General features: G+C 38.5%; 1 protein-coding gene across 1 annotated transcript in view; it reads left to right on the top strand.

Annotated features, from left to right (window-relative positions):
- The window catches only part of LOC127102316 (uncharacterized), an 87,262-nt gene extending 64,901 nt beyond the window's left edge, over nt 1-22,361 (top strand). Inside the window, exon 3 of the mRNA XM_051039695.1 lies at nt 22,348-22,361. Coding sequence (XP_050895652.1) covers nt 22,348-22,361 — 14 coding nt within the window. The remainder of the gene's footprint in view (nt 1-22,347) is intronic.
- Nucleotides 22,362-22,881: the final 520 nt, after the last annotated feature.

Genomic DNA, 22,881 nt, shown 5'->3' with positions numbered 1-22,881 from the left:
TCATGTACACGTCCAAATCCATTCCATGTGGTATCAACAAGATGTTTCATTCATCTTTGGGTCTGCTACACGCTTGCACAGGCCCATGCAAGCAAAGTTCAAAATTTATGCACACGAGGGAAGTATGATGCACAACTATTTTCAGCTATAACTAACTGCTCCTTCTCATTCATTGAGGAATCTTTTGGAGATTTGAATTGCTGCAACATTGAAACCATAGCCGTACCAAATGAATTTGATCAAAAATTTTCTCACCTTCGAGCTTGAAATTCAGCATCATTAGCTGATCTTCAAAGCTTAATTCCTTAGCCTTTCACTTCCATTGCATCCCTAGAGCAAAGAGGAGTCAAGATCCTGAAGAAATCGTGGCCTGAAGTGCTCCAATTCAGAGGTATATCTTCAAACTTTTTGGATCTAGAACTCTCACTTCAATGTAGTATCCTTGTGTTTGTGTGGTTTTCTGAAGTCCTCACACTTGAGGCAAGCCAATGGTGGTTTCAATTTTCCATTTCGTGCACTTACAGTTGGTATACCATGATCTTCCACTTCACATTTCTCTCAATATAGGAAGAGTGAGGAAGATCCATGGATACAATGATGATCTCCATCACACAAGCTTCATTTCCATGTTCTCATTTTCTATTTTTTTTAATAAAAAAAATCTGCAACTGGTGGTCGGAATTGGTTATTTTCAGTTAATTCATTTGATTTTCAAAAATTCATAAAATATTTATTTGAAGTCATAAAAATATGAGACCAATTCCAAAAAATTTCTTGAAAAATCTAGTTTCATATTTTGATTTTTAATTATTTTTGTGACTTCATTTAATATTTTTTGTGAATTATTTGATTTTTAATAGGTTTAATTCATTTTAAAATACTTTCTGACCTTTGAAAAATCCAAAAAATATCTTCCTAGCATTTATGGATCATGATAAATCAATGAAAAATAGTCTCATCAATTACTTATTTGATTTGTGATTTATTTGAGATTTTAATCCATTTTGTGCTATTTTTAATTGTTTTTAAATACTTTATGATTTCCAAAATTGTTGAGAAAATTAGTCAAAGCTTGTTTGACCATGTTAGACCTATGAGAGTTTAATTGGACTTGTTGAATTTGATTTGAATTGAATTTGAGGTTTGACCTTATTTGATTATTTTTTATTTGCATTTTATTTTATATCAAAAAATACCAAAAAAATATTGTTGACTTGTTATCTTCATTTCTTTTCTGTTTGGTGTTGATTGATGATGATTTGATTCACATTTGATCAATTGAATTTGATACTTGTCTTCTTTTCCATTCCCTTTCATCTTCATCTTATTCTTTCCATCAATGGCCAATGAGTTAAGTTCTTATGGTTGGTCTTGACAAATGAGCGGTTTAACCTTCTTTGATCCAAACCAAACTCAACTTGATCCATGATCAAGTGAGTTGTTTTGTGTCCAAGATAGGTTGCTTCTTGGTCAAGCAAATAACCTAAAGACAATACAAGCCCCTTCCCCTTTTGTTTTGGCATGGCAAGTTTATGGAGCTTGGCTTACTAGTCATGATCTCTAACTTGTGTTCTTTGCCTATATTTTTATTGACCGGCCTCAGATAGGTGTGACTACTTTATTAGTCCACTTACGATTGCTTAACATAGCGCTACATTGTCTTATGACAAGCTAACATAACCTCTGTTAGACGGTGTGGCTAGTGATCGAGAGGGGGGTGAATAGATCACCTCTTTAAAATTAACGGATTTAACGTTTAATCAGAGTTTTCAAAAACAGCGGAAAAAGCAGTCCCGAATCGACTTCCGTCTATTCTGAACTGCTACTAGAAAGCCGGACACGCAAGTACAGTTGCTGGATTTTAATGAGAATGACAGAAATAATACACACATAATTTTAACAGATTGAATGCGCTTATCCTCAAATACTATTTCCAATGAACACAATCAAGTTAACCGTTTTGTCAAACAGTTGGTGTGTGAGTGTTTGATGATAAACAGCAATGGTGTATGACTAAAGGTTTTATTATCACTGTTGTCCAGAAATATGATCAATCACCACACACTAACAGAAATTGCAAAACAGTTTTGAAACGTAAAGAAGATTAAGGTAAGAGTACGATACGCAGAGATTTGTTAAGGAAGTTCCCCACGTCGTCCTCGCGTGTGGGTACGTCTCCCTCTCAATTTCAAATGAAATTGAGAACTTTTGATTATCAATTATTGCCGAATCCGTTGATACAAGGTTTTGATACAAAGACAGAATTTCTAAACTCCAAGAACCTCTTCTTGTATAAACCTTCACTTGATCTGAGCTCGATCAAGATTTTCCTGCACAAAGTTGCAAACAATTCACCGGTTCCACGACCTGCTTGCGAAATCCCCCGATCTCCAAACGCAACGCTGCGGCTGAATCTGTTCTGCAAATGTGACTCCCAAACCCTCAAGAACACACCAGTTCTTGAAGGACAAACCAGTAGGTTTTTCCTAGAAACCCCCTTCAATCTTCGACTCAGCTAGATCCTCGATCGTTCCACTGCAACCCACAGCTAGATCCTTGATCGTACCACTGAACGTTATCTCAATGCTTCTTTAATCCAAAGAACAAGAATTGTTATGTGTAAATGTTCTTGAAGAAGAGTGATTGAGAAGATGAAGAAGATGAAGTCTCTTTCAGGTTTCTATGTGCTCACAAAACAATTGCTCCAACACTGCTTTTGATCTGTGTTCAATTGTTTTCCCTCAATGAATTCGTGTTTACCACCTGCTGTTGAAACCTGTATTTATATCCTTCAAGAAACAGTTGCTGTTATGACTTAAAACAACTCTGTGTATTGATACATAGAAGTGTGTATCGATGCATACTGTAAGTTGTATAGATTTTTGGTGAAATTAATTAATCATGTATCGATGCAGGAATCGTGTGTATCGATGCATGTGAATTTTACACTAATATGTATCGATGCCCAATGCGTATGTATCGATGCACAGGCTGACTCAAGTAGTCATGTATCGATGCAGGTGTCGTGTGTATCGATGCACAGAGTTTTTGGCCTTCCATGTATTGATGCATGGTTCGTATGTATCGATGCATACTGAACAAGAATTGTTTTGTGATTAATCACAGGCTACATGTATCGATGCAAAGGGTCATGTATTGATACATACTGACATAAAATGCATTTTAATTGTTATTTTAAAGGAAATTTTCAATGTAGGCTTATATGTGTGGTTATGCAACAATAGAATGGGATGAATTACAAAGTAAGAACACAAATATATCATGTAATGCAATGCACAACCAATTTGGATGATGATCACACAATTTGCTATCATTAAAAGTTAATTCAAGTTAAAGAATTCTTTCACAAACTCCCCCTTTTTGATGATGGCAAATTCTTGGCAAGATGTGTGATACTCCCCCTGAGTTTGTGCATATCTGCATTTTTCTCCCCCTTTGTCAACATCAAAAAGAGGAAGAACCAAAGTTATCAAGCAGAAAGTGAAGCAGGGCATGGCAAAAATGGATAAAAGGCTATCAATCACAAAGAAAGAAGCTGCAAGTTAAAGAATCATTCACAAAGAATCATTCAAACAGTAAGGGCAATAACAAATAGAGGTAAACAGAAATTGAAAAGCATTTTAAGTGTGCGAACAAGTTTAAGAGTTACATAAGCTAAACCATATAATGTGCAACAAAATAAAACATGAGCAATATGAAATGAAATGCAGTGAGATGAAAGGGTGGTTGGTTAATTTGGATTGTTGCCACCACAGGACTCCTCATCATGTCTGTCAGGATCTCGGTAGCTTGGCGGAGGCGGAGGAGGAGGCATTGTGTCTGGATTTTGGCCCATGAAGGAGTATCGCCTAAATCGATTCTGAACTTCAGTGCTTCTAAAGCTGTCCATAATCCCAGGGTTTTCACGGCAATCATCCATAAAGCCGGACATTTCGTTGTAGAAAACCTGATGCCATTTAACCAAGTCTTGGTGCCAAGCGTGTTGATTGTGATACATCCGTGTATGCTCATCATGCCAGTCCCGATGCTCGTTGTGCCATTCAGTTTGTTGAACATGCCAGTACCGTGCTTCTTCATGGCGTTCTTTGTTGACGATTTCCATCTGTTGAAGCATGTGAGTGATGTCCGCATTTGGTGTTGAGGCTGAAGTACCACCGGCGAATGGAGGGGCTGTAGGTTCAGGTACGTAGTTGGTGGGAGACCACCTTCGTGGCACCCACTCACCCCAACCAGTATTGGCCTCAGCTTGAGGCACATCTGTTTCAGGCGCATCTTGCATTTCTTCATCAGGCTGTTCTTCAGCAACATGGATGCGTTCCGAAGGCACGTCAAAGTTGTAAATTATGGTTTTGGATTTTCTTTCAAAAAGTAGAAGCACTTGCGGTCTTTGTCCCATCGATATCCCATATGCGATAGAGTGGCAGAATCAAATTCTTGAGCTGCAGATGGAGATAGGAGAGGCACAATAGGTATTGTAACTTTCCAAAACTTGAGAATTTTCATTACTTGAGAGGCATACCCTAGCGCCACAGTTTTGGAGCTGTCTCGCACATAAAATAGACGTTTTACAAAGTAGTTCGCCCAATTTAAGTGAATCTTATTTTGCAGAATGTAGAGAAGATGTATGCTAGGCCTATCCAACCGAGAGTGGCCACTGTTGGTTGGACGCAGAATGTGAGTAATGATCCAGTGAAGAATACGCGGAGTTTGTTTGATCATACCTGACGTGACGTGTTCGTCCTCACTCAACGGTCTATCAATCTTTAGGATAGAAGTTGTAAAGTCCTTCAGGTCAAATTCAGGATCAAAATGCAGGTCATGCCAGGACTTGAAAGCCATCGACGGAAGCGGCATTTGAAACACTGTTTCCCAATTACAGGCTTCAAAGGTATATGTTCTGACTCCGATAGAACACCGGAACATATAGCCTGTACCAGTTTGTAAACCAGCATAAAAGGCCCGGATGAAATCCTCATGATAGTCATCTTTTGTAGATAGAAAGGACCCAAGTCTTTGTGCATGTAACAGTTCAACTACTTCATTTAGGTGCAGATGAACAGCATCTGTTTTATCAAAGATATGAGGTTTCATTACCAACCTGGCCTTGAATGATTCCTCAAATTCAGCAGCAATGGCAGGATGAAGAATGTCTAAGGCATTTGAAGGAACATCTGGTGGTTGCTGAGACGTACCGGCTGCTTCCTTTCCCTTTCCTTTTCCTTTGGCTCAGGCTGGGATGGTGCGTGGAGGCATGGTGATATGAGATTTAGGGTTTTACCAAGTTTGTGAGAGAGTGAAGATGAGAAGGATTAGGGTTAGCCACTGGTTTTGGGGTTTTTGAGGGCAGATGAGATGAAGTAATGAGATAGGAAGTGAGATGATTGGCTGATGTGTCGATGCATGAGAGAGAAAAAGAATGCATTTAATTCAGATGACAGCAGTAAGTATCGATGCAGAGAGTTATGCGTCGATGCCAAGTATTTCAAAATTGTCATGTGTATCGATACATGCGATGGATGCGTCGATGCCTAGTGTTTACAATTGCCTTGTGTATCGATACATGCGATAGATGCATCGATGCATACTGAAGCAGTTTTTCAAAAATTTAATTTCAGAGTATATGTATCGATGCAGGCTTCGTATGTGCCGATACATACTGATGCTGAACTGGTTTTTAATGAGTTTTAATGCAGTATGATTATGCAGTTGCACTATGTCATGATAATTTTGCTCAGAAATCAGATTGTTAATGAACACACATTATAGACAGGAAGTATATTCAAGCAAATTTTACATCAACTAGAGTAAGCATATTTGTTTTAACATACACAATCACTAATCAATAAGAAAATTGTAGAAAGGATTGATATTACCTCTGTTGGAGAGATCTTGTGAAGGATAATTGACATCTAAAACAGTGCTCGTCACACACGGTGAGGCATAATATAATTAAGATGTAACATGCTTATGACATCAAATGAGATAGATCTAAGATTCCTAATTCACGACGTATGTTGAAGAAAGGTTCCGTTGCCAATGGTTTAGTGAAAATATCAGCAAGCTGATTTTTGGAGTCAACGTGCTCAAAGACAACGTCTTCTTTTTCAACATGATCGCAAAGGAAATGATGTCTAATCTCTATGTGTTTAGTGCGTGAGTGTAAAACAGGGTTTTTAGTAAGGTTTATGGCACTAGTGTTGTCACATTTGATAGGAATACGTTTGAGTTGAATGTTGAAGTCTTGTAGTTGCTGCTTAAGCCATAAAATCTGAGCGCAACAACTACCGGCTGCAACGTATTCGGCCTCTGCAGTTGACAAAGCCACAGAAACTTGCTTTTTGCTGTGCCAACTGACCAAGGAGTTTGAAAATAGGTGACACGTACCACTTGTACTTTTCCTATCTGATTTGCAGCCAGCAAAATCAGAATCGGAGTACCCTACTAGGCTACAATCACTTCCTTTAGAATACCAAAGCCCATATTTAGATGTTCCATGAAGATATCTAAATATGCGCTTCACTGCTTTTAGGTGCGATTCTTTAGGATTTGATTGATAGCGTGCACACATGCAAACACTAAACATGATGTCAGGTCTAGAAGCAGAAAGATACAAGAGAGATCCAATCATACCTCTGAATCTTTTGACATCTACACACTTACCGTGCTCATCCTTTTCTAGATTTCCGTTGGTAGGCATTGGAGTGTCGATTGATTTTGAGTCATTCATTCCAAAGCGCTTGAGTAGTTCTCTGCAGTATTTTGTTTGACATACTGCAGTACCTTCATCAAGTTGCTTTATTTGCAGTCCTAGGAAGTAGTTTAGCTCCCCCATTACACTCATCTCAAATTCACCCTGCATAACCTTAGAAAATTCTTCGACCAAGTGTATGTTAGTTGAACCAAATATGATGTCGTCGACATAAACTTGAACTAAAAGAATGTGCTTCCCTTTGTGTTTAATAAAGAGAGTATTGTCCACTTTACCTCTTGAATATCCATGATCAATTAGGAATTTGCTAAGCCTTTCATACGAAACCCGAGGGGCTTGTTTAAGACCATACAAAGCTCTTTTTAATTTGTAAACATGATCTGGATTTTCAGCATTTTCAAAACCGGGAGGTTGTGAAACATATACTTCTTCATTTATGACACCATTAAGAAAGGCACTCTTTACGTCCATTTGGTAAAGCTTAAAATCCTTAGAACACGCATAGGCAAGCAAAAGACGTATAGCTTCGAGGCGAGCAACTGGAGCATAAGTTTCCTCATAGTCTATGCCCTCCTCTTGGTTATATCCTTGTGCTACTAAGCGTGCCTTGTTCCTAGTAATCACTCCGTTTTCGTCAAGCTTGTTTCTAAAAACCCACTTAGTGCCTATGATATGATGATCTCGCGGACGAGGGACAAGTTCCCAAACGTCATTTCTTTTAAATTGATTAAGCTCTTCTTGCATGGCCATTAGCCAAAATTCATCAATCAAGGCCTCTTTGGCATTTTTAGGTTCTACTTGTGAAACAAACGCGAAGTGAGAACAAAAGTTACTTATCTTAGACCGGGTCATTACTCCCTTTGAAATGTCTCCCAAAATGTTGTCGATGGGATGGTCTTTTGAGGATCTCCAAGCTGTTGGAAGATCATTCACTTCAGCTGTCTTTTCTTCCTCAATTTCTTCATGACTTGTATCTTCCTCCTTCTCATGGGCAGCTGTTTTGGACTGATCAATTTCCTCAACAGCTTCCTTGAGTATGTCTTCTGTAGATACACCTGCGTCATCAAAAGAAATACCTTTTCCGACATTTTTCGGATAAGACTCATCAAAAGAAACATGAACCGACTCTTCAACAGTAAGTAAACGCTTATTATACACTCTATATGCTTTACTTGACATTGAGTAACCAAGAAAAATACCTTCATCCGCTTTTGCATCAAACTTCCCAATGTTTTCCTTACCGTTATTCAAAACAAAACATTTACAACCGAATACGTGAAGATGTGACAAGTTTGGTTTTCTTCCTTTCAAAAGCTCATAAGGAGTTTTGTTCAAAATAGGGCGAATTAAGATTCTGTTTAGGACATAACAGGCTGTGCTAACAGCATCAGCCCAAAAGTATTTTGGTAATCCACCCTCATTAAGCATTGTTCTTGCCAACTCCTCTAAAACACGATTTTTACGCTCCACAACGCCATTTTGTTGTGGAGTGCGAGGGGCTGAAAAGTTATGCTCAATGCCATACTTGTCACAAAACTTCTCAAAGTGATAATTTTGAAACTCACCACCATGATCGCTACGAATTGTAACTATTTTGGAATTCATTTTGTTTTGGGACAGATTTGCAAAATTTTTAAAAGCAGAAAAAGTTTCATCTTTGCTATGAAGGAATATAGTCCAAGTGAATCTAGAGTAGTCATCAACTATTACAAAGCCATAGTAGTTTCCACCTAGGCTCTTTGTCCTAGAAGGTCCAAAGAGGTCCATATGGAGAAGCTCAAGGGGTCGTGAAGTTGAAATTACATTTTTAGATTTAAAAGACACCCTTGTTTGCTTTCCCATTTGGCACGCGTCACATAGGTGGTCTTTTGAAAATTTTATTTTTGGTAGACCAACTACTAGATCCTTAGATACAACCTTGTTTAGCAAATCGAAGTTAACATGAGCTAAACGTCTATGCCAAAGCCAAGAATCATCATTCAAGGTGACTAGACATTTAGTATTTGTTAACGGTACATCAAACAAGTCAAGCATATAGATGTTGTTTACTCTTACACCCTTAAACACAATGTTTTGTTCAGCATGTTCAATTATGCAGCAAGTTTTTGTAAACGAAACTTTATAGCCCATGTCGCATAGTTGACTTATGCTTAACAAATTGTGTTTAAGTCCCTCAACTAAATGGACATTTGAAATAGTAGTGGTGGAGGGATTACCTACACTACCTTTGCCGAGTATAGCTCCTTTGTTGTTGTCTCCATAAGTAACATATCCCTTTTTCTTTGCCTTGAAATCTATAAAAAGCGATATGTCACCGGTCATGTGCCTTGAGCAGCCGCTGTCAAGAAACCACCTTCTATCTACGGAGGCAAGGCACTCATCCTACAACATCAAAAGAGAGAAGTTGGTCCCCAATTTTCATTGGGTCCAAGAGGGTAAGTGTTAACATGGTTGCCTTTTGGCTTCCATTGATAAATACCTTTAGGGACTAGAAATCTCCTAAATTTGCATTTCTCAATGGTATGGCCAGCATGACAACAATAATGACATAAACCATGATGATGTGTTTGTTGTTTCTTGTTCATTGAATCCTTTAAATAAAAGAGTATTTTGCATATGGAGGATTCAATGACTTCTTAAACAACTTGGGGTCAACGGCATAAGTAATTTTAGGTTGTAGCGCTTTCTCTAGTTTGACCTTAAGAGTGTTTACCTCTTTTTGCCAAACATAACAAGCGTCACAATACCTAACTCTACTACATCCGTCAATGTTAGTAGTTTTTGAATTTTCTGCAATACTAGTTTTCAATGCTTCTAAATCAATTTCAGCTTTGTTTACTTTACCTTCCAAAAAAGAGAAGATATGTTTGTCGGAAGCAAGTCGTTTAAAAGCATCTACAGCTTCGTTATGCAGTTTTTCAAAAGCTATTTTTAATTCCGAAAAAGACATAGAGGAGAAGTTATTGAAATAGGCTTGTTTTACCTTTTTGTCATTGCTTTTCTTCTTGTGGTAGGACTGATTTTTGTGTGAGCCATAAGGCACAGATTTGCAGCTTCATCATCATCACTTGAGCTTTGTGTGCTTGATGAATCACTATCACTTTCCCATGCAATATACGCTCTTCTTTGCTTGCTGTACCCTTTTGGTGAGTCTTTTCTTTGGTCCTTATACTTCATAGGGCAGTCCGTTTTAAAGTGTCCGGATTTACCACAATTAAAGCATGATCCTCTTCCTCTACTCTTCTTGTTTTCTTCTTGTTTCGAATTTATGGATTGTCTTCGAAACTTCATGAGATTTTTGTCGGAATGCTTGACTCCATTCTTTCGAATGAATCTATTGTATCTCCTTACAAACAGTCCCATTTCCTCATCATCCGAGTCTTTGTCACTACTTGAATCATTGTCGCTTTGCTCTTTTCGTGAGGACTTAGAGCTAGAAGCCACAAGAGCTATTGGCTTCTTCTCTCCCTCTTTGTCTCTTTTCTTCTCCTTTTCCTTCTTACTTTTATTCTCATATTTTTCAAGACTTTCCAAAGCTTGCTGATGTTCTTCCAGCTTTCCAAACAGTGTTGTAATCGTAAGTCTTGTAAGATCGTTGGCTTCCTTGATTGCTGTAACTTTAGGTTGCCACTCCCTGCTTAGACACCTGAGAATTTTATTAGTAGCAATTTCATTGGAAATAGGTTTCCAAGAGCATTCAATCGGTTAGTTAGATGGGTGAATCTCTTTTGCATGTCGGAGATGGATTCTCCTTGTTTCATGCGAAAGAGTTCAAACTCTTGATTGAGTGTGTTAATGCGGGACTGTTTTACTTCAGTAGTACCCTCATGGGCAACTTCTAAAGCGTCCCACATTTCTTTAGCTGTCGTGCAATGTGATACTCGATAATACTCATCAACACCAAGTGCTGAAATTAACATGTTTCGAGCTCTCCAATCACACGACCACTTTTTTTCATCTTTCTCATTCCAATCATCTTCTGGTTTAGGTACTATGGCGCCAGCCGCATTAGTCATTGTAATTTGAAACAGACCGTTTTCAATGGCAGCCCATACTAACCTATCCACAGAATTTATATGAACTCGCATGCAGTCTTTCCAGTAGCCATAGTTTTCACCGTTGAAAATAGGCGCTCTATTATACGCCCCCTTTGGTTCAGAATCCATACTGTTACAGGCAGCCACAGAGCACCAGCGAACCGGAGCTCTGATACCACTTGTTAGACGGTGTGGCTAGTGATCGAGAGGGGGGTGAATAGATCACCTCTTTAAAATTAACGGATTTAACGTTTAATCAGAGTTTTCAAAAACAGCGGAAAAAGCAGTCCCGAATCGACTTCCGTCTATTCTGAACTGCTACTAGAAAGCCGGACACGCAAGTACAGTTGCTGGATTTTAATGAGAATGACAGAAATAATACACACAGAATTTTAACAGATTGAATGCGCTTATCCTCAAATACTATTTCCAATGAACACAATCAAGTTAACCGTTTTGTCAAACAGTTGGTGTGTGAGTGTTTGATGATAAACAGCAATGGTGTATGACTAAAGGTTTTATTATCACTGCTGTCCAGAAATATGATCAATCACCACACACTAACAGAAATTGCAAAACAGTTTTGAAACGTAAAGAAGATTAAGGTAAGAGTACGATACGCAGAGATTTGTTAAGGAAGTTCCCCACGTCGTCCTCGCGTGTGGGTACGTCTCCCTCTCAATTTCAAATGAAATTGAGAACTTTGATTATCAATTATTGCCGAATCCGTTGATACAAGGTTTTGATACAAAGACAGAATTTCTAAACTCCAAGAACCTCTTCTTGTATAAACCTTCACTTGATCTGAGCTCGATCAAGATTTTCCTGCACAAAGTTGCAAACAATTCACCGGTTCCACGACCTGCTTGCGAAATCCCCCGATCTCCAAACGCAACGCTGCGGCTGAATCTGTTCTGCAAATGTGACTCCCAAACCCTCAAGAACACACCAGTTCTTGAAGGACAAACCAGTAGGTTTTTCCTAGAAACCCCCTTCAATCTTCGACTCAGCTAGATCCTCGATCGTTCCACTGCAACCCACAGCTAGATCCTTGATCGTACCACTGAACGTTATCTCAATGCTTCTTTAATCCAAAGAACAAGAATTGTTATGTGTAAATGTTCTTGAAGAAGAGTGATTGAGAAGATGAAGAAGATGAAGTCTCTTTCAGGTTTCTATGTGCTCACAAAACAATTGCTCCAACACTGCTTTTGATCTGTGTTCAATTGTTTTCCCTCAATGAATTCGTGTTTACCACCTGCTGTTGAAACCTGTATTTATATCCTTCAAGAAACAGTTGCTGTTATGACTTAAAACAACTCTGTGTATTGATACATAGAAGTGTGTATCGATGCATACTGTAAGTTGTATAGATTTTTGGTGAAATTAATTAATCATGTATCGATGCAGGAATCGTGTGTATCGATGCATGTGAATTTTACACTAATATGTATCGATGCCCAATGCGTATGTATCGATGCACAGGCTGACTCAAGTAGTCATGTATCGATGCAGGTGTCGTGTGTATCGATGCACAGAGTTTTTGGCCTTCCATGTATTGATGCATGGTTCGTATGTATCGATGCATACTGAACAAGAATTGTTTTGTGATTAATCACAGGCTACATGTATCGATGCAAAGGGTCATGTATTGATACATACTGACATAAAATGCATTTTAATTGTTATTTTAAGGAAATTTTCAATGTAGGCTTATATGTGTGGTTATGCAACAATAGAATGGGATGAATTACAAAGTAAGAACACAAATATATCATGTAATGCAATGCACAACCAATTTGGATGATGATCACACAATTTGCTATCATTAAAAGTTAATTCAAGTTAAAGAATTCTTTCACAAACTCCCCCTTTTTGATGATGGCAAATTCTTGGCAAGATGTGTGATACTCCCCCTGAGTTTGTGCATATCTGCATTTTTCTCCCCCTTTGTCAACATCAAAAAGAGGAAGAACCAAAGTTATCAAGCAGAAAGTGAAGCAGGGCATGGCAAAAATGGATAAAAGGCTATCAATCACAAAGAAAGAAGCTGCAAGTTAAAGAATCATTCACAAAGAATCATTCAAACAGTAAGGGCAATAACAAATAGAGGTAAACAGAAATTGAAAAGCATTTTAAGTGTGCGAACAAGTTTAAGAGTTACATAAGCTAAACCATATAATGTGCAACAAAATAAAACATGAGCAATATGAAATGAAATGCAGTGAGATGAAAGGGTGGTTGGTTAATTTGGATTGTTGCCACCACAGGACTCCTCATCATGTCTGTCAGGATCTCGGTAGCTTGGCGGAGGCGGAGGAGGAGGCATTGTGTCTGGATTTTGGCCCATGAAGGAGTATCGCCTAAATCGATTCTGAACTTCAATGCTTCTAAAGCTGTCCATAATCCCAGGGTTTTCACGGCAATCATCCATAAAGCCGGACATTTCGTTGTAGAAAACCTGATGCCATTTAACCAAGTCTTGGTGCCAAGCGTGTTGATTGTGATACATCCGTGTATGCTCATCATGCCAGTCCCGATGCTCGTTGTGCCATTCAGTTTGTTGAACATGCCAGTACCGTGCTTCTTCATGGCGTTCTTTGTTGACGATTTCCATCTGTTGAAGCATGTGAGTGATGTCCGCATTTGGTGTTGAGGCTGAAGTACCACCGGCGAATGGAGGGGCTGTAGGTTCAGGTACGTAGTTGGTGGGAGACCACCTTCGTGGCACCCACTCACCCCAACCAGTATTGGCCTCAGCTTGAGGCACATCTGTTTCAGGCGCATCTTGCATTTCTTCATCAGGCTGTTCTTCAGCAACATGGATGCGTTCCGAAGGCACGTCAAAGTTGTAAATTCTGGTTTTGGATTTTCTTTCAAAAAAGTAGAAGCACTTGCGGTCTTTGTCCCATCGATATCCCATATGCGATAGAGTGGCAGAATCAAATTCTTGAGCTGCAGATGGAGATAGGAGAGGCACAATAGGTATTGTAACTTTCCAAAACTTGAGAATTTTCATTACTTGAGAGGCATACCCTAGCGCCACAGTTTTGGAGCTGTCTCGCACATAAAATAGACGTTTTACAAAGTAGTTCGCCCAATTTAAGTGAATCTTATTTTGCAGAATGTAGAGAAGATGTATGCTAGGCCTATCCAACCGAGAGTGGCCACTGTTGGTTGGACGCAGAATGTGAGTAATGATCCAGTGAAGAATACGCGGAGTTTGTTTGATCATACCTGACGTGACGTGTTCGTCCTCACTCAACGGTCTATCAATCTTTAGGATAGAAGTTGTAAAGTCCTTCAGGTCAAATTCAGGATCAAAATGCAGGTCATGCCAGGACTTGAAAGCCATCGACGGAAGCGGCATTTGAAACACTGTTTCCCAATTACAGGCTTCAAAGGTATATGTTCTGACTCCGATAGAACACCGGAACATATAGCCTGTACCAGTTTGTAAACCAGCATAAAAGGCCCGGATGAAATCCTCATGATAGTCATCTTTTGTAGATAGAAAGGACCCAAGTCTTTGTGCATGTAACAGTTCAACTACTTCATTTAGGTGCAGATGAACAGCATCTGTTTTATCAAAGATATGAGGTTTCATTACCAACCTGGCCTTGAATGATTCCTCAAATTCAGCAGCAATGGCAGGATGAAGAATGTCTAAGGCATTTGAAGGAACATCTGGTGGTTGCTGAGACGTACCGGCTGCTTCCTTTCCCTTTCCTTTTCCTTTGGCTCTGGCTGGGATGGTGCGTGGAGGCATGGTGATATGAGATTTAGGGTTTTACCAAGTTTGTGAGAGAGTGAAGATGAGAAGGATTAGGGTTAGCCACTGGTTTTGGGGTTTTTGAGGGCAGATGAGATGAAGTAATGAGATAGGAAGTGAGATGATTGGCTGATGTGTCGATGCATGAGAGAGAAAAAGAATGCATTTAATTCAGATGACAGCAGTAAGTATCGATGCAGAGAGTTATGCGTCGATGCCAAGTATTTCAAAATTGTCATGTGTATCGATACATGCGATGGATGCGTCGATGCCTAGTGTTTACAATTGCCTTGTGTATCGATACATGCGATAGATGCATCGATGCATACTGAAGCAGTTTTTCAAAAAATTTAATTTCAGAGTATATGTATCGATGCAGGCTTCGTATGTGCCGATACATACTGATGCTGAACTGGTTTTTAATGAGTTTTAATGCAGTATGATTATGCAGTTGCACTATGTCATGATAATTTTGCTCAGAAATCAGATTGTTAATGAACACACATTATAGACAGGAAGTATATTCAAGCAAATTTTACATCAACTAGAGTAAGCATATTTGTTTTAACATACACAATCACTAATCAATAAGAAAATTGTAGAAAGGATTGATATTACCTCTGTTGGAGAGATCTTGTGAAGGATAATTGACATCTAAAACAGTGCTCGTCACACACGGTGAGGCATAATATAATTAAGATGTAACATGCTTATGACATCAAATGAGATAGATCTAAGATTCCTAATTCACGACGTATGTTGAAGAAAGGTTCCGTTGCCAATGGTTTAGTGAAAATATCAGCAAGCTGATTTTTGGAGTCAACGTGCTCAAAGACAACGTCTTCTTTTTCAACATGATCGCAAGGAAATGATGTCTAATCTCTATGTGTTTAGTGCGTGAGTGTAAAACAGGGTTTTTAGTAAGGTTTATGGCACTAGTGTTGTCACATTTGATAGGAATACGTTTGAGTTGAATGTTGAAGTCTTGTAGTTGCTGCTTAAGCCATAAAATCTGAGCGCAACAACTACCGGCTGCAACGTATTCGGCCTCTGCAGTTGACAAAGCCACAGAAACTTGCTTTTTGCTGTGCCAACTGACCAAGGAGTTTGAAAATAGGTGACACGTACCACTTGTACTTTTCCTATCTGATTTGCAGCCAGCAAAATCAGAATCGGAGTACCCTACTAGGCTACAATCACTTCCTTTAGAATACCAAAGCCCATATTTAGATGTTCCATGAAGATATCTAAATATGCGCTTCACCGCTTTTAGGTGCGATTCTTTAGGATTTGATTGATAGCGTGCACACATGCAAACACTAAACATGATGTCAGGTCTAGAAGCAGAAAGATACAAGAGAGATCCAATCATACCTCTGAATCTTTTGACATCTACACACTTACCGTGCTCATCCTTTTCTAGATTTCCGTTGGTAGGCATTGGAGTGTCGATTGATTTTGAGTCATTCATTCCAAAGCGCTTGAGTAGTTCTCTGCAGTATTTTGTTTGACATACTGCAGTACCTTCATCAAGTTGCTTTATTTGCAGTCCTAGGAAGTAGTTTAGCTCCCCCATTAGACTCATCTCAAATTCACCCTGCATAACCTTAGAAAATTCTTCGACCAAGTGTATGTTAGTTGAACCAAATATGATGTCGTCGACATAAACTTGAACTAAAAGAATGTGCTTCCCTTTGTGTTTAATAAAGAGAGTATTGTCCACTTTACCTCTTGAATATCCATGATCAATTAGGAATTTGCTAAGCCTTTCATACCAAACCCGAGGGGCTTGTTTAAGACCATACAAAGCTCTTTTTATTTGTAAACATGATCTGGATTTTCAGCATTTTCAAAACCGGGAGGTTGTGAAACATATACTTCTTCATTTATGACACCATTAAGAAAGGCACTCTTTACGTCCATTTGGTAAAGCTTAAAATCCTTAGAACACGCATAGGCAAGCAAAAGACGTATAGCTTCGAGGCGAGCAACTGGAGCATAAGTTTCCTCATAGTCTATGCCCTCCTCTTGGTTATATCCTTGTGCTACTAAGCGTGCCTTGTTCCTAGTAATCACTCCGTTTTCGTCAAGCTTGTTTCTAAAAACCCACTTAGTGCCTATGATATGATGATCTCGCGGACGAGGGACAAGTTCCCAAACGTCATTTCTTTTAAATTGATTAAGCTCTTCTTGCATGGCCATTAGCCAAAATTCATCAATCAAGGCCTCTTTGGCATTTTTAGGTTCTACTTGTGAAACAAACGCGAAGTGAGAACAAAAGTTACTTATCTTAGACCGGGTCATTACTCCCTTTGAAATGTCTCCCAAAATGTTGTCGATGGGATGGTCTTTTGAGGATCTCCAAGCTGTTGGAAGATCATTCACTTCAGCTGTCTTTTCTTCCTCAATTTCTTCATGACTTGTATCTTCCTCCTTCTCATGGGCAGCTGTTTTGGACTGATCAATTTCCTCAACAGCTTCCTTGAGTATGTCTTCTGTAGATACACCTGCGTCATCAAAAGAAATACCTTTTCCGACATTTTTCGGATAAGACTCATCAAAAGAAACATGAACCGACTCTTCAACAGTAAGTAAACGCTTATTATACACTCTATATGCTTTACTTGACATTGAGTAACCAAGAAAAATACCTTCATCCGCTTTTGCATCAAACTTCCCAATGTTTTCCTTACCGTTATTCAAAACAAAACATTTACAACCGAATACGTGAAGATGTGACAAGTTTGGTTTTCTTCCTTTCAAAAGTTCATAAGGAGTTTTGTTCAAAATAGGGCGAATTAAGATTCTGTTTAGGACATAACAGGCTGTGCTAACAGCATCAGCCCAAAAGTATTTTGGTAATCCACCCTCATTAAGCATTGTTCTTGCCAACTCCTCTAAAACACGATTTTTACGCTCCACAACGCCATTTTGTTGTGGAGTGCGAGGGGCTGAAAAGTTATGCTCAATGCCATACTTGTCACAAAACTTCTCAAAGTGATAATTTTGAAACTCACCACCATGATCGCTACGAATTGTAACTATTTTGGAATTCATTTTGTTTTGGGACAGATTTGCAAAATTTTTAAAAGCAGAAAAAGTTTCATCTTTGCTATGAAGGAATATAGTCCAAGTGAATCTAGAGTAGTCATCAACTATTACAAAGCCATAGTAGTTTCCACCTAGGCTCTTTGTCCTAGAAGGTCCAAAGAGGTCCATATGGAGAAGCTCAAGGGGTCGTGAAGTTGAAATTACATTTTTAGATTTAAAAGACACCCTTGTTTGCTTTCCCATTTGGCACGCGTCACATAGGTGGTCTTTTGAAAATTTTATTTTTGGTAGACCAACTACTAGATCCTTAGATACAACCTTGTTTAGCAAATCGAAGTTAACATGAGCTAAACGTCTATGCCAAAGCCAAGAATCATCATTCAAGGTGACTAGACATTTAGTATTTGTTAACGGTACATCAAACAAGTCAAGCATATAGATGTTGTTTACTCTTACACCCTTAAACACAATGTTTTGTTCAGCATGTTCAATTATGCAGCAAGTTTTTGTAAACGAAACTTTATAGCCCATGTCGCATAGTTGACTTATGCTTAACAAATTGTGTTTAAGTCCCTCAACTAAATGGACATTTGAAATAGTAGTGGTGGAGGGATTACCTACACTACCTTTGCCGAGTATAGCTCCTTTGTTGTTGTCTCCATAAGTAACATATCCCTTTTTCTTTGCCTTGAAATCTATAAAAAGCGATATGTCACCGGTCATGTGCCTTGAGCAGCCGCTGTCAAGAAACCACCTTCTATCTACGGAGGCAAGGCACTCATCCTACAACATCAAAAGAGAGAAGTTGGTCCCCAATTTTCATTGGGTCCAAGAGGGTAAGTGTTAACATGGTTGCCTTTTGGCTTCCATTGATAAATACCTTTAGGGACTAGAAATCTCCTAAATTTGCATTTCTCAATGGTATGGCCAGCATGACAACAATAATGACATAAACCATGATGATGTGTTTGTTGTTTCTTGTTCATTGAATCCTTTAAAATAAAAGAGTATTTTGCATATGGAGGATTCAATGACTTCTTAAACAACTTGGGGTCAACGGCATAAGTAATTTTAGGTTGTAGCGCTTTCTCTAGTTTGACCTTAAGAGTGTTTACCTCTTTTTGCCAAACATAACAAGCGTCACAATACCTAACTCTACTACATCCGTCAATGTTAGTAGTTTTTGAATTTTCTGCAATACTAGTTTTCAATGCTTCTAAATCAATTTCAGCTTTGTTTACTTTACCTTCCAAAAAGAGAAGATATGTTTGTCGGAAGCAAGTCGTTTAAAAGCATCTACAGCTTCGTTATGCAGTTTTTCAAAAGCTATTTTTAATTCCGAAAAAGACATAGAGGAGAAGTTATTGAAATAGGCTTGTTTTACCTTTTTGTCATTGCTTTTCTTCTTGTGGTAGGACTGAATTTTTGTGTGAGCCATAAGGCACAGATTTGCAGCTTCATCATCATCACTTGAGCTTTGTGTGCTTGATGAATCACTATCACTTTCCCATGCAATATACGCTCTTCTTTGCTTGCTGTACCCTTTTGGTGAGTCTTTTCTTTGGTCCTTATACTTCATAGGGCAGTCCGTTTTAAAGTGTCCGGATTTACCACAATTAAAGCATGATCCTCTTCCTCTACTCTTCTTGTTTTCTTCTTGTTTCGAATTTATGGATTGTCTTCGAAACTTCATGAGATTTTTGTCGGAATGCTTGACTCCATTCTTTCGAATGAATCTATTGTATCTCCTTACAAACAGTCCCATTTCCTCATCATCCGAGTCTTTGTCACTACTTGAATCATTGTCGCTTTGCTCTTTTCGTGAGGACTTAGAGCTAGAAGCCACAAGAGCTATTGGCTTCTTCTCTCCCTCTTTGTCTCTTTTCTTCTCCTTTTCCTTCTTACTTTTATTCTCATATTTTTCAAGACTTTCCAAAGCTTGCTGATGTTCTTCCAGCTTTCCAAACAGTGTTGTAATCGTAAGTCTTGTAAGATCGTTGGCTTCCTTGATTGCTGTAACTTTAGGTTGCCACTCCCTGCTTAGACACCTGAGAATTTTATTAGTAGCAATTTCATTGGAAATAGGTTTTCCAAGAGCATTCAATCGGTTAGTTAGATGGGTGAATCTCTTTTGCATGTCGGAGATGGATTCTCCTTGTTTCATGCGAAAGAGTTCAAACTCTTGATTGAGTGTGTTAATGCGGGACTGTTTTACTTCAGTAGTACCCTCATGGGCAACTTCTAAAGCGTCCCACATTTCTTTAGCTGTCGTGCAATGTGATACTCGATAATACTCATCAACACCAAGTGCTGAAATTAACATGTTTCGAGCTCTCCAATCACACGACCACTTTTTTTCATCTTTCTCATTCCAATCATCTTCTGGTTTAGGTACTATGGCGCCAGCCGCATTAGTCATTGTAATTTGAAACAGACCGTTTTCAATGGCAGCCCATACTAACCTATCCACAGAATTTATATGAACTCGCATGCAGTCTTTCCAGTAGCCATAGTTTTCACCGTTGAAAATAGGCGCTCTATTATACGCCCCCTTTGGTTCAGAATCCATACTGTTACAGGCAGCCACAGAGCACCAGCGAACCGGAGCTCTGATACCACTTGTTAGACGGTGTGGCTAGTGATCAAGAGGGGGGTGAATAGATCACCTCTTTAAAATTAACGGATTTAACGTTTAATCAGAGTTTTCAAAAACAGCGGAAAAAGCAGTCCCGAATCGACTTCCGTCTATTCTGAACTGCTACTAGAAAGCCGGACACGCAAGTACAGTTGCTGGATTTTAATGAGAATGACAGAAATAATACACACAGAATTTTAACAGATTGAATGCGCTTATCCTCAAATACTATTTCCAATGAACACAATCAAGTTAACCGTTTTGTCAAACAGTTGGTGTGTGAGTGTTTGATGATAAACAGCAATGGTGTATGACTAAAGGTTTTATTATCACTGCTGTCCAGAAATATGATCAATCACCACACACTAACAGAAATTGCAAAACAGTTTTGAAACGTAAAGAAGATTAAGGTAAGAGTACGATACGCAGAGATTTGTTAAGGAAGTTCCCCACGTCGTCCTCGCGTGTGGGTACGTCTCCCTCTCAATTTCAAATGAAATTGAGAACTTTTGATTATCAATTATTGCCGAATCCGTTGATACAAGGTTTTGATACAAAGACAGAATTTCTAAACTCCAAGAACCTCTTCTTGTATAAACCTTCACTTGATCTGAGCTCGATCAAGATTTTCCTGCACAAAGTTGCAAACAATTCACCGGTTCCACGACCTGCTTGCGAAATCCCCCGATCTCCAAACGTAACGCTGCGGCTGAATCTGTTCTGCAAATGTGACTCCCAAACCCTCAAGAACACACCAGTTCTTGAAGGACAAACCAGTAGGTTTTTCCTAGAAACCCCCTTCAATCTTCGACTCAGCTAGATCCTCGATCGTTCCACTGCAACCCACAGCTAGATCCTTGATCGTACCACTGAACGTTATCTCAATGCTTCTTTAATCCAAAGAACAAGAATTGTTATGTGTAAATGTTCTTGAAGAAGAGTGATTGAGAAGATGAAGAAGATGAAGTCTCTTTCAGGTTTCTATGTGCTCACAAAACAATTGCTCCAACACTGCTTTTGATCTGTGTTCAATTGTTTTCCCTCAATGAATTCGTGTTTACCACCTGCTGTTGAAACCTGTATTTATATCCTTCAAGAAACAGTTGCTGTTATGACTTAAAACAACTCTGTGTATTGATACATAGAAGTGTGTATCGATGCATACTGTAAGTTGTATAGATTTTTGGTGAAATTAATTAATCATGTATCGATGCAGGAATCGTGTGTATCGATGCATGTGAATTTTACACTAATATGTATCGATGCCCAATGCGTATGTATCGATGCACAGGCTGACTCAAGTAGTCATGTATCGATGCAGGTGTCGTGTGTATCGATGCACAGAGTTTTTGGCCTTCCATGTATTGATGCATGGTTCGTATGTATCGATGCATACTGAACAAGAATTGTTTTGTGATTAATCACAGGCTACATGTATCGATGCAAAGGGTCATGTATTGATACATACTGACATAAAATGCATTTTAATTGTTATTTTAAAGGAAATTTTCAATGTAGGCTTATATGTGTGGTTATGCAACAATAGAATGGGATGAATTACAAAGTAAGAACACAAATATATCATGTAATGCAATGCACAACCAATTTGGATGATGATCACACAATTTGCTATCATTAAAAGTTAATTCAAGTTAAAGAATTCTTTCACAACCTCCACTAATTACTAACTTTAATTTGAGCATTTAATTTCTTGTCATTTACTTTAATGTCATTTATTTCTTGCTCATTTATTCATATTTATTTTCCCTTTGCAAACTTGAGCATATATTTTATGTTTATGTCATTTTTCTTTTGCTCATTTGAGCCCATTATTGTATATAAATATATTGCTATCTTGTGTTTGCTTTGTGTTTGTTTTGTGTGAACCAAATGCTAAAGGAGAAAGGACTTAGAATTAGGACTTACCTATGCTTAAAGGAGTTCAAGAGCAACTAGGCCTCATGCCTTTAGAATGCTAAATTGGTTGAAGAGCAACTAGGCCTCACGCCTTTAGAATGTTAAATTTCAAAGTTGACTTCAAAGGACTTCTCCTCCAAACTTATTCTTTGTCCATTCCCTTTATTGTGTTATGAACTTTTTAATGTTTGCTTTTATGTGATAGGGATCCCACTTTGAGATTGTGAAAAGAGAACCATTGTCATTAGTAGCCAAGTTAAGAGACAAGCCAAATGGAGATCCTAGGAGCTTGAATTCAAATTGTTTGATTGCTTGATCGTGTGCTAAGTCCAAAGGAAATGAGCATCTTGAGTCATCTCTATGACTTTAAGAAAAGGAACTCCAAGGGTTTATCTTTCCCATCTCATATTCGTTTGCTTTAGGACTAGCCCTTATCTTCTTTTCTCCACTCTAACCAAGCCAAAATCTTTTTCTCAAACTTTGACTTTATTTCAAATTAGAAACCTAGGCCTTAAGCCTTTGACTTTTCAAAACTATTTTCATCAATACTTATTGTGAATAAATCTTAATCCAACTTTGACTTCATTTTGTAAATAAATCTAACTTGTAAATATAACTCACTTCAAGTTGTTTTGTGGTTCCAATGGCCACTTGTTAAAACTTTTCATAAACATTAGTCATAGGTTTGTGTTATCATAGTGGTTGATGTAAATCTCACCTCATCCTTAGTGATTGGATT

Source organism: Lathyrus oleraceus, chromosome 7 (assembly GCF_024323335.1).
Source record: "Lathyrus oleraceus cultivar Zhongwan6 chromosome 7, CAAS_Psat_ZW6_1.0, whole genome shotgun sequence".
In the NCBI taxonomy this organism is placed as follows: Eukaryota; Viridiplantae; Streptophyta; class Magnoliopsida; order Fabales; family Fabaceae; genus Lathyrus; species Lathyrus oleraceus.
The sequence above is the reverse complement of the archived record's forward strand: the minus strand, read 5'-3'. Positions and strand labels throughout refer to the sequence as shown.